This window comes from Tamandua tetradactyla, chromosome 6 (assembly GCF_023851605.1).
Source record: "Tamandua tetradactyla isolate mTamTet1 chromosome 6, mTamTet1.pri, whole genome shotgun sequence".
NCBI classification, from domain to species: domain Eukaryota; kingdom Metazoa; phylum Chordata; class Mammalia; order Pilosa; family Myrmecophagidae; genus Tamandua; species Tamandua tetradactyla.
The window spans coordinates 50,881,320-50,894,913 of record NC_135332.1 but is presented as its reverse complement, the minus strand read 5'-3'; the positions used below and the strand labels follow the sequence as shown (position 1 = coordinate 50,894,913).

The 13,594-nt window shown below is 33.6% G+C and overlaps 1 protein-coding gene and 1 pseudogene across 1 annotated transcript in view; one reads left to right on the top strand and one right to left on the bottom strand.

The window, feature by feature from the left end:
- ATAD5 (ATPase family AAA domain containing 5) overlaps window positions 1-13,594 on the bottom strand; it is a 70,765-nt gene that overhangs the window by 23,580 nt on the left and 33,591 nt on the right. Inside the window, exons 14-18 of the mRNA XM_077165271.1 lie at window positions 13,386-13,536; window positions 5,610-5,786; window positions 5,232-5,362; window positions 3,588-3,681; window positions 2,560-2,624 (exon numbers count right to left, since the gene is read on the bottom strand). Of these exons, the coding sequence (XP_077021386.1) occupies window positions 2,560-2,624; window positions 3,588-3,681; window positions 5,232-5,362; window positions 5,610-5,786; window positions 13,386-13,536 (618 nt within the window). The remainder of the gene's footprint in view (window positions 1-2,559; window positions 2,625-3,587; window positions 3,682-5,231; window positions 5,363-5,609; window positions 5,787-13,385; window positions 13,537-13,594) is intronic.
- LOC143687883 (transcription factor BTF3 pseudogene) lies at window positions 2,803-4,883 on the top strand (annotated as a pseudogene).

Below are 13,594 nucleotides of genomic sequence, written 5' to 3'. Positions count from 1 at the left end.
CGAGAATCAGCTTGGAATATATCATTGGTAACAGAGACCAGCAGGAGTTAGAAACACGGTAAGATAATGGGTAATTGGAGCTGAAGGGATACAGACTGTGCAACAGGACTAGATACAAAAACTCAAAAATGGACAGCACAATAATACCTAAGTGTAATGTAACTATGTTGGAACACTGAATGAAGCTGCACCTGAAATATAGTTTTTTGTTTGTGTGTTTGTATCTTTTGTTTTTGTTTTTTTTCTTTTTCCTTTATATATATATACATATATATATTATTAGTATTATTATTTTAATTCTCTTCTCTATATTAACATTCTATATCTTTTTCTGCTGTTTTGCTAGTTCTTTTCCTAAATCGATGCAAATGTACTAAGAAATGATGATCATACATCTATGTGATGATACTAAGAATTACTGAGTGCATGTGTAGAATGGAATGATTTCTAAATGTTGTGTTTATTTCTTTTTTTTTTGATTAATTAAAAAAAAAATTTCCCTTCTCAACTATGCCCATGCATACAATTTAGTGGGATTAATCATATTCACAATATTGTACTATCATGTACCATGATCCATTACCAAAACTTTTCTATCACCCAAAACAGAAACTCTGCACCCATTATCCATTAACTCCCGATTACTCTACCTCCCACCCCAATCCTGATAAGTAGGCAGAAACTCAGTTAGGATACAGATATAAAACACTTAGAAACATTACCAACCATTTTTCCTAATTGATATCTGCAGAACACTCCACCCACCAACTTTCTTTCAAGTGCACACTGGTACATTCAGCCAGATGGATCATATTTTGGACCATCAGAGAGCTCTTGATAAATTTAAAAGTACTGAAATCTTACAAAGTATATTTTCTGACCATGAGTAATCAGAAAAAAAAATTAGAACATATTTTGACCAGAATGAAAGTAACAAGATATAAAAAATTTGTGTGATGCTGTTAGAGGATGCATACAGGGTTATTTATATTATTAGAGAAGTTGTTTTACAGGGAGTATTTATGTCATTAGATGCTTATATTATAAAAGAAAGGTCTAAAATCAATCATCCAAGCTTCATCATTATAATAGCAAAAAAGAAGAGTAAATTAAACCCAAAGGAAAAAATAATAAACAAGAAATAAAGAAGGGGAAAAAAACAGAGGGAACTCAAAGTTAGTTCTTTGAAAAGATCAAAATATAAATTAACTACTAGCCAAACTGAGCAAGGAAAAAAGGAAACACGATGCATCATTACTAATACAATGAGCACATGAAAAGATGCTCAACATTATGAATTAAGGAAACACAAATTAAAATCACATACAAAACCAAAACACAATTATTAATATCGTTAAATTAAATAAACCGACAATTCCAAGGTTTGGCAAATGTGTGAAACAAATGAAATTCTTTATATTACTGGTGGGAATAATGCAAAATATTGAAAAACTTAGGAAAACACTTTACCAGCCTCTTATAATGTTAAACAAACGAACAATTCTATCTCTAAGTATTTAAATAAGAAAAATGGAAATATATGTCTACACAAAGATTTTCACATGAACATTTATAGCAGTTTTATTAATAATAGCTTCAATTGAAACAACCCCAATATTTATCAATAGGAGAATAAACAAATACACAGAAGTAATCCAAATAATACAATACTGATCAGTAATAAAAAGAATGACTGATACATGCAACATGAATAGACCTGGAAAGCATTATGGTGAGTAAAAGAAACTACCCACAAAATACTATATATTATTTGATTCAATTTACATGAAATTCTACAACAGGAAGAACTATAGTGACAGAGAAGATCAGTAGGGCCTAGTGTTTAGGGGAAGGGACTAAAAGCAATTGGGTATGAAAGAACTTTCTGGGAAATGGAAATGTTCTATATCTTGATGGACATGTTCTATATCTATATTTTTCAAAATTCACTGAACTGTACACTTAACATGCGTGAATTTTACCATATGCAAAATATACTTCAATAAAGCTAATTAACACACACACACAGATGGATACCACTACCATAGCTAAAATTAAACAGACTAACAGGTGCCAGAATTCTCATACAATGAAAACTTATCTGCCATTTTTTTTTAAAAGGTAAATATCTAATTGCATACGTGCCAACAATTCCACTAACAGAACAGAGTGGACAACTCCAAAAACACATTATGTTAAAAAAAAGAAGCCAACACAAAAGGGCATATTTCCTTCCTATTATGTGAAATTTCAGAACAGACAAATCCAATCTATGTCGATGTTCATCAGAATTGTGATTACCTGGAAGGGACTAAAAATGAACCCAGGCAACTTTTGCAGGTGATGGAAATGTTCTGTATTTTGATCTGGGTGATAGTTACATGGGGGTTTACATATGTTAACGTTTAGTGAGTTCTACATTTAAAATTAAAACTCGAAAATTTTATCATATTAGTTAGTAAAAACATTTTTCAATAATGACAGCTAAATTTCATTTTAAAAACCACCTTTAATAGAATTGTGATAAATAATTTATAATCATAAAAATTCAAAACTTACCAGGGAAGGAGTAGTAAAATTGATTTCTTCAAAGCAGCCATCAAACATTAAACTAAAGGTTGGATCTATAAAAATAAAACATTTCTATTACATTAAGATCATGAAATTACTTTTTCCAGTTATACTTTTTCTATGGATAGTTTATATCTCATCATTAATGAAAATACAATATCTTGATAATTATAATTATGTCCTTAAAAAACTAAGTTCCTATCTTAACCTAAGTAACTATGATCTGTTAATTAAGCTACCAACTAATCTATAATAAAACTTCTATCAATATTTTTATAGTACAATCACCAAGTGGGCCATTAATTTGTAAATGGAGACTAAGCAAATACATATTTATATAAAAATCCACAGCAGAGATATCCTATTGAGTATTGCATTGAAAAATATTATGTTGTATGGGTTTTTAAAATTAAACATTGAATGCTAATTTGGGGGAAGAAATCAATTCTGTAAGGCTGATGATGGTTTATATTAGCTAATATATGCAATAATCCATATAGAAATGCTATCAGGGGCAAAGGAATGGCTAAGAAGGAAGTTCAATATTAAGGAACTTCAGAAAGGTTGAGCTCCATAAAGAATTTTGACCAAACTTGCCTATGGTGGTATGGTAGTAAATGAGGCTTGGTGATCTAATTATAGGCATAAGAAAAAGAAAAGGAAGGATCTGGTATGTTCCCTATCAAAATTCCTTCACTGATTAGTCTTTAAGTTTTTTTCTCTGCTGTTCTCAGCTTCCTAAATCTTTAACACCCAACATAATGATCCACAGTAATACTAATTTAAAAAATTCTGTTAGTAAGGTGATTATGTTAATTTTATAAGTACTCAAGGCTACAAGTCATTGGCAAATTTAAATAATTCTTAGTTTAAAAATTGATCTAAGAACCTCCTCATTTTAGGGGAAAAAAAGAGTTTTTATTTCCTGACTTCTATGGGAATATTTCTAACTAAAATTAAACAACAAAATATTTTAAGCAAAAGTAATTAATTTTATCAAAATTGTTGTTACTTACCACTTGTAGTAAGGATTACAGGTCTTTTTGTTGTTGCCATGAATGTTTTGATTGCATTTAAAAACCCAGCATCTTCATCGAAAATTACATCAACCTACAATCCATTTATAAGAATATAAATGTACTAATAGTATATTAGTATATCCTGGATATCAATTATGTATACATACAAGATAGACTGTATGTCTGTTAGAAGTAAAATTTATGAACAGTGTGATTTCAGCCCATGCTGAAGGCTTACAATGTTTAACACTATAAAAGAGTAAAATAAATGATCAAATATTAAAACTAAAGAAATGGCCCTCTAAGCGGCCATCTAACATCCCCATGTATGTGCATCTGGTCTAAGTTAGTCTGTGTGAGGCCCCCTGAGCGCCAGTCCTATAGGGTACCTGGTGCAGTCCCATTTCCATTCTGACAAGATAAAAAAAACTATCATGAACCAGGAGAAACTTGCCAAACTGTAGGCACAAGTTTCGCATTGGTGAGAAAGGAACTGCTTGCAGAAAGATGGTGGTTCACAGAACAGCTACCGTAGATGATAAAAAACTTCAGTTCTCCTTAAAGAAACTAGGGGTAAATAATATCTCTGGTACTAAAGAGGTTAATACTAAGGAACAGAGATCCACTTTAGTAACCCTTAAGTTCAGGCATCTCTGGGAGTGAACATTTTCACCATTACAGGCCATGCTGAGACCAAGGAGCTGACAGCAATGCCCCCAGCATCTTAAACCAGCTTGGCACAGACAGTCTGACTAATTTAAGGAGACTGGTCGAAGTTTTGCTCAAACAATCTGTGGATGGAAGAGGACCACTTGCTACTAGAGAGGATGATGATGATGAAGTTTCAGATCTTGTGGGGAATTTCGATGAGGCTTCCAAGAATGAGATGAACTGAACTGAATAAACTTCTGAAGAACATAGAATTTGAAGTTAGTTGGAGCTGTTATTATATACTGACTGCTTTTTAAAATTGTTTTGTTTATGGATCTAATAAAATCTAGATCTCTAATATTTTTACACTTAAGCCCCTTGGACACTATAGCTCTTTTCAGTTTTTGCTTATATACAATTTTGTTCTTTGCGACTAAGCTGAAGAAGCCTGGGAGTAAAAGTTTGCAAATAAACATTAATAAAGTTCTTTACCTAGTAAAGAAAAGAAGAAAGAAAGGCAGTCATCTATAAATGGGTATATGGATATATACCAGAATAATTTCTACAATCACTGAAAAATAATTAGTTTTCTATTAATGTTTTAATTCTTATTCTGTTGTCTTTTTATTTCTTTTTCTAAATCGATGCAAATGTACTAAGAAATGATGAATATGCAACTATGTGATGTTATTAAGAATTACTGATTGTACATGTAGAATGGAATGATTTCTAATTGTTTTGTTAATTCTTTTTTTAATTAATAAAAAAAAAGAAAAAAAAAGAAAAATAATTAGTAACCTAAAATCGTATTTCTTCTTCTTGAAAAAAAAATCTATGGTTGACAGTTTTGTTTGCATTAATTTCAAATAGAAACAAATACTCCTGACTTTCTTAGCTATTTTATAATCATTTATAGAAGAACATTACTAGTAATTCTTAAAATAAGTTTTTATCATGAGATATCATAAATGTATACCTCTATAAGCCTACCTCCTCAAAAAGAATGAGAGATGTTGCATTTTTCCTGGTGGATTCCTCTGCTCCAAAGTTGATGCTTGAATTAGCTGTGTTTGTGGGTTTAGTCTGAGAAATTTGTTTCTGTTCAAAAGGACTTTTGATTCCTACATAAACAGAATATTAGTATTTTGGGTTAAATCAACTATTTATAGAACACTAGATATTTAGACAGAATAAGCTCAAACTGAAATTACTTGTCTAAACTGATATAAAATACTAAAACAACTATATAAAGACCTTCAGAGTAGCTGTATATCAATAAAAGCAATAGGAACTAATGAAATATGTTCACATTTTTATTAATCATTAATATTAAAAATATCAATTTATTTTGTCAATGTACTACCTTACCTTTATTCTTTTCCTGAAGTACTCCTATTTCTTCATTATTTTTTAACCTGGAAGACACTTTAAAATAATTTGCCAAAGTTTTAGGAGGCAGTGCTTGCTTTGATCCACTACATTTTGGTGAAGGTGGAGGAAGCTTTCTTGGTGACATTACAACTTTCTTAGGAGAGTATAATTTTTCTGCCAAAAACAAATTACATTGAAAGATAAATATTCTAAACATTAAACAGAAAGAATATATGCATTGTTTCTAAGTTCAAGTTGTCTAACATAATTAGTATTACCAAAGGAGATAGGAAGAATAGAAAAGATGTTTAAAGAAATAAAACCTGACAATGAGACTCTGTGAATGTGAAAACCTTGTGTCTGATGCTCCTTTTAGCTACTATATCAACAGAAGAGTAGAACATATGGAATAAAAATAAATAATAGGGGGAACAAATGTTAAAATAAATTTAGTTTGAAATGCTAGTGGTAAATGAAAGCGAGTGGTAAGGGGTATGATATGTATAATCTTTTTTTTCTCTATTATCATTTTATTTCTTTTTCTGTTGTCTTTTTATTTCTTTTTCTAAATCGATGCAAATGTTCTAAGAAATGATGAATATGCAACTATGTGATGATATTAAGAATTACTGGTTTGGCGCCCCTCCCCCGTGGGCGGCTTCCTGGTCCGGTGGCGAGTTCCCCAGGCTGCGGCAGCCGGCGACCGGTGCCCTTCCCCCACAGGCGACTTCCTGGTCCGGTGGCGAGTTCCCCCGGCTGCGGCAGTTAGCGACTGGCACCCCTCCAGGGAGAGGAGGGAATTTCCGACAGTGGCAGGGACTGGGTCGAACCAAACACCAATAGGGGCATTAATAAAGGAGCCACAGGGTCCCCTCAAGCCACGGTGGCTGGAGTCCCCACCACGCGCGGCCCACGGACCAACTGAGAGAATTGGATTGGAAATCCCCAGGCCGCAGAGAACGGTGACCAGGGGGATCCCTTCCAAACACGTGAGACAAATGTGTGCCACGAGCACCACCTACTGGGCAGGATAAGAAAAACAGAACCCAGAGATTTCACAGAAAAATCTTCCAACCTGTTGGGTCCAACACCCAGGGAAATCTGACTAAATGCCCAGACGCCAGCAGAAGATAATAGACCACGCTCAGAAGACTGAAAATATGGCCCAGTCAAAGGAACAAACCAATAGTTCAAATGAGATACAGGAGCTGAGACAACTAATGCTGAATATACGAACAGAAATGGAAAAACTCTTCAAAAACGAAATCGATAAATTGAGGGAGGACATGAAGAAGACATGGGCTGAACAAAAATAAGAAATAGAAAATCTGAAAAAACAAATCACAGAACTTATGGAAGTGAAGGATAAAGTAGAAAAGATGGAAAAAACAATGGATACCTACAATGATAGATTTAAAGAGACAGAAGATAGAATTAGTGATATGGAGGATGGAACATCTGAATTCCAAAAAGAAACAGAAACTATCAGGAAAAGAATGGAAAAATTTGAACAGGGTATCAGGGAACTCAAGGACAATATGAACCGCACAAATATACGTGTTGTGGGTGTCGCAGAAGGAGAAGAGAAGGGAAAAGGAGGAGAAAAACTAATGGAAGAAATTATCACTGAAAATTTCCCAACTCTTATGAAAGACCTAAAATTACAGATCCAAGAAGTGCAGCGCACCCCAAAGAGATTAGACCCAAATAGGCGTTCTCCAAGACACTTACTAGTTAGAATGTCAGAGGTCAAAGAGAAAGAGAGGATCTTGAAAGCAGCGAGAGAAAAACAATCTGTCACATACAAGGGAAACGCAATAAGACTATGTGTAGATTTCTCAGCAGAAACCATGGAAGCTAGAAGACAGTGGGATGATATATTTAAATTACTAAAAGAGAAAAACTGCCAACCAAGACTCCTATATCCAGCAAAATTGTCCTTCAAAAATGAGGGAGAAATTAAAACATTCTCAGACAAAAAGTCACTGAGAGAATTTGTGACCAAGAGACCAGCTCTGCAAGAAACACTAAAGGGAGCACTAGAGTCAGATACGAAAAGACAGAAGAGAGAGGTATGGAGAAGAGTGTAGAAAGAAGGAAAATCAGATATGATATATATAATACAAAAGCCAAAATGTTAGAGGAAAATATTATCCAAACAGTAATAACACTAAATGTTAATGGACTGAACTCCCCAATCAAAAGACATAGATTGGCAGAATGGATTAAAAAACAGGATCCTTCCATATGCTGTCTACAGGAAACACATCTTAGACCCAAAGATAAACATAGGTTGAAAGTGAAAGGTTGGGAAAAGATATTTCATGCAAATAACAACCAGAAAAGAGCAGGAGTGGCTATACTAATATCCAACAAATTAGACTTCAAATGTAAAACAGTTAAAAGAGACAAAGAAGGACACTATATACTAATAAAAGGAACAATTAAACAAGAAGACATAACAATCATAAATATTTACGCACCGAACCAGAATGCCCCAAAATACGTGAGGAATACACTGCAAACACTGAAAAGGGAAATAGACTCATATACCATAATAGTTGGAGACTTCAATTCACCACTCTCATCAATGGACAGAACATCTAGACAGAGGATCAATAAAGAAATAGAGAATCTGAATATTACTATAAATGAGCTAGACTTAACAGATATTTATAGGACATTACATCCCACAACAGCAGGATACACCTTTTTCTCAAGTGCTCATGGATCATTCTCAAAGATAGACCATATGCTGGGTCACAAAGCAAGTCTTAACAAGTTTAAAAAGATTGAAATCCTACACAACACTTTCTCGGATCATAAAGGAATGAAGTTGGAAATCAATAATAAGCTGAGTGCCAGAAAATTCACAAATACATGGAGGCTCAACAACACACTGTTAAACAACGAGTGGGTCAAAGAAGAAATTGCAAGAGAAATTAGCAAATACCTCGAGGCGAATGAAAATGAAAACACAACATATCAAAACTTATGGGACGCAGCAACAGCAGTGCTAAGAGGGAAATTTATTGCCCTAAATGCCTATATCAGAAAAGAAGAAAAGGCAAAAATGCAGGAATTAACTGTCCACTTGGAAGAACTGGAGAAAGAACAGCAAACTAATCCCAAAGCAAGCAAAAGGAAAGAAATAACAAAGATTAGAGCAGAAATAAATGAAATTGAAAACATGAAAACAATAGAGAAAATCAATAAGACCAGAAGTTGGTTCTATGAGAAAATCAATAAGATTGATGGGCCCTTAGCAAGATTGACAAAAAGAAGAAGAGAGAGGATGCAAATCAATAAGATCAGAAATGGAAGAGGAGACATAACTACTGACCTCACAGAAATAAAGGAGATAATAACAGGATACTATGAACAACTTTATGCTAATAAATACAACAATTTAGATGAAATGGTATGGGTTCCTGGAAAGACATGAACAACCAACTTTGACTCAAGAAGACACAGATGACCTCAACAAACCAATCACAAGTAAAGAAATTGAATTAGTCATTCAAAAGCTTCCTAAAAAGAAGAGTCCAGGACCAGACGGCTTCACATGTGAATTCTATCAAACATTCCAGAAAGAATTAGTACCTACTCTCCTCAAACTCTTCAAAAAAATCGAAGTGGAGGGAAAACTACCTAATTCATTCTATGAAGCCAACATCACCCTCATACCAAAACCAGGCAAAGATATTACAAAAAAAGAAAACTACAGACCAATCTCTCTAATGAATATAGATGCAAAAATCCTCAATAAAATTCTAGCAAATCGTATCCAACAACACATTAAAAGAATTATACATCATGACCAAGTAGGATTCGTCCCAGGTATGCAAGGATGGTTCAACATAAGAAAATCAATTAATGTAATACATCATATCAACAAATCAAAGCAGAAAAATCACATGATCATCTCAATTGATGCAGAGAAGGCATTTGACAAGATTCAACATCCTTTCCTGTTGAAAACACTTCAAAAGATAGGAATACAAGGGAACTTCCTTAAAATGATAGAGGGAATATATGAAAAACCCACAGCTAATATCATCCTCAATGGGGAAAAATTGAAAACTTTCCCCCTAAGATCAGGAACAAGACAAGGATGTCCACTATCACCACTATTATTCAACATTGTGTTGGAGGTTCTAGCCAGAGCAATTAGACAAGAAAAAGAAATACAAGGCATCAAAATTGGAAAGGAAGAAGTAAAACTATCACTGTTTGCAGACGATATGATACTATACGTCGAAAACCCGGAAAAATCCACAACAAAACTACTAGAGCTAATAAATGAGTACAGCAAAGTAGCAGGTTACAAGATCAACATTCAAAAATCTGTAGCATTTCTATCCACTAGCAATGAACAAGCTGAGGGGGAAATCAAGAAACGAATCCCATTTACAATTGCAACTAAAAGAATGAAATACCTAGGACTAAATTTAACTAAAGAGACAAAAAACCTATATAAAGAAAACTACAAAAAACCGTTAAAAGAAATCACAGAAGACCTAAATAGATGGAAGGACATACCATGTTCATGGATTGGAAGACTAAATATAGTTAAGATGTCAATCCTACCTAAATTGATTTACAGATTCAATGCAATACCAATCAAAATCCCAACAACTTATTTTTCAGAAATAGAAAAAACAATAAGCAAATTTATCTGGAAGGGCAGGGTGCCCCGAATTGCTAAAAACATCTTGAGGAAAAAAAACGAAGCTGGAGGTCTCGCACTGCCTGACTTTAAGGCATATTATGAAGCCACAGTGGTCAAAACAGCATGGTATTGGCATAAAGATAGATATATCGACCAATGGAATCGAATAGAGTGCTCAGATATAGACCCTCTCATCTATGGACATTTGATCTTTGATAAGGCAGTCAAGCCAACTCACCTGGAACAGAACAGTCTCTTCAATAAATGGTGCCTAGAGAACTGGATATCCATATGCAAAAGAATGAAAGAAGACCCATCTCTCACACCCTATACAAAAGTTAACTCAAAATGGATCAAAGATCTAAACATTAGGTCTAAGACCATAAAACAGTTAGAGGAAAATGTAGGGAGATATCTTATGAAACTTACAATTGGAGGCGGTTTTATGGGCCTTAAACCTAAAGCAAGAGCACTGAAGAAAGAAAGAAAGAAATGGGAGCTCCTCAAAATTAAACACTTTTGTGCATCAAAGAACTTCATCAAGAAAGTAGAAAGACAGCCTACACAAAGGGAGACAATATTTGGAAATGACATATCAGATAAAGGTCTATTATCCAGAATTTATAAAGAGATTGTTCAACTCAACAACAAAAAGACAGCCAACCCAATTACAAAATGGGAAAAAGACTTGAACAGACACCTATCAGAAGACGAAATACAAATGGCCAAAAGGCACATGAAGAGATGCTCAATGTCCCTGGCCATTAGAGAAATGCAAATCAAAACCACAATGAGATATCTCACACCCACCAGAATGGCCATTTTCAACAAAACAGAAAATGACAAGTGCTGGAGAGGATGCGGAGAAAGAGGCACACTTATCCACTGTTGGTGGGAATGTCAAATGGTGCAACCACTGTGGAAGGCAGTTTGGCGGTTCCTCAAAAAGCTCAATATAGAATTGCCATACGACCCAGCAATACCATTGCTGGGAATCTACTCAAAGGACTTAAGGGCAAAGACACAAACGGACATTTGCACACCAATGTTTATAGCAGCGTTATTTACAATTGCAAAGAGATGGAAACAGCCAAAATGTCCATCAACAGACGAGTGGCTAAACAAACTGTGGTATATACATACGATGGAATATTATGCAGCTTTAAGACAGGATAAACTTATGAAGCATGTAATAACATGGATGGACCTACAGAACATTATGCTGAGTGAGTCTAGCCAAAAACTAAAAGACAAATACTGTATGGTCCCACTGATGTGAACCGACATTAGAGAATAAACTTGGAATATGTCACTGGTAACAGAGTCCAGCAGGAGTTAGAAACAGAGTAAGATAATGGGTAATTGGAGCTGAAGGGATACAGACTGTGCAACAAGACTAGATACAAAAACTCAAAAATGGACACCACAATAATACCTAATTGTAAAGTAATCATGTTAAAACACTGAATGAAGCCGCATCTGAGCTATAGGTTTTTGTTTTGTTTTGTTTTTTTTACTATTATTACTTTCATTTTTTTTCTCTGTATTAACATTCTATATCTTTTTCTGTTGTGTTGCTAGTTCTTCTAAACCAATGCAAATGTACTAAGAAACGATGATCATGCATCTATGTGATGATGTTAAGAATTACTGATTGCATATGTAGAATGGTATGATTTCTAAATGTTGGGTTAATTTCTTTTTTTCCGTTAATTAATTAAAAAATAAATAAATAAATAAATAATAGGGGGAACAAATGTTAAAATAAATTTAGTAGACTGAAATGCTAGTGATCAATGAAAGGGAGAGGGTAAGGGGTATGGTATGTATGAATTTTTTTCTGTTTTCTTTTTATTTCTTTTTCTGAATTGATGCAAATGTTCTAAGAAATGATCATGATGATGAATATACAACTATGTGATGAAAAAAAAGAATGTTCATATTGTATGTTGATTGGTTTTGTTAATAAAAATTTTAAAAAAAAGAATGACCACAAAAGATTCAAACACATTAAATATATATAAATCCTTAAGTCCCTAATGATACTAAAAACAAAAAAAAAACAAAAAAACTCATTGTCAACTTTGGAGGTTGTAGGGCACCACTAAGAACTGATAAATAAAAAGAATGAAGCCTTTTTAGTGACTTTTCTGTACAAACTGTATTTCAAAGTCTTTAAATAGCTGGTGAAACATAGCACTTTTTAGAATTCCAGTTAGTAATGCAAAAGAGCTGAGAAAAAAATTTTTTACATCATTAGTTTTAATTTCTAATGAAATAAAGAGTCTAGACAAAGATCAATAATACTGGCAAAAAACTATTAGATAAGAGTTTGACAAGGAACTTTATAATGGCTGGATCAGATTGAAAGCACTTGACCCCATCAGTCAATCTCAGTATCACTAAAAGTGAACTAAACAGTAATTATGTGTCTCTTGCTATGATGCCACAGGAAGTACACAGTCCTACCTATGCATTATGCTAGCCTCCCGAAACTGAACCTGAATCTAATCAAACCCACAGATTTAGCTAGCAATTTACCAGAAATACAAGGAAGTGGGATACAGGGAATACACGGAAGAGAATATGTCAACTGATAACAAGAGGATATAACCAGCCAAATTCAGAATATCAGATATCCTATGACATATGACCCAGGTTCTTCAACAAATGAATGGCATAAAAAGAAAGGATGAGGGAACTGTCATTGAGATGACAAGAAACTTAAAAGACAATCAAACATAAGATGTGAACTTATTTAAGGATCCTGATTTGAACAAACCATTTGAAACACTAGAAAACTGAAATCAACTGTATATTAGGTGATATTAAGGAAAACAGTTAATTTTCTTAGGTCTGATAATATTATAGTTATGGGTTTTTTTTTGCTTTAATGTCTTTATTAGAGATACATATCGAAGTATTTATTGGTGAAATAATAAAATGGTCTTAAGACTTGCTTTAAAACAGTCCAGAAAAAAAAAAAACAAAAAAAAAAAACAGCATGTGTATGTGTAGGAGAAGACTAAATACGAACGGCAAAATGCTAAGATTTTTTTTCTCCACCAAAAGTTATGGCTTAAGTAAAATAATGTACTTACTTGGTGACTTGCCTATGTTGCAGGTATTGAAAAAACAAGGTTTTTGTGAGTTTACACCTTGCTTATCTACTTGATGGGACTGAGTAGCTTCCTTTAGTTGAGAGAGAATTTGTCTACCACTGCGCTGGGAAGAGGCATTCACTTCAAATATCTAAAAGAACAAATATGAAAAAAAAGTAGAATGGTTTATGTTTTATTTTAATTCAAAA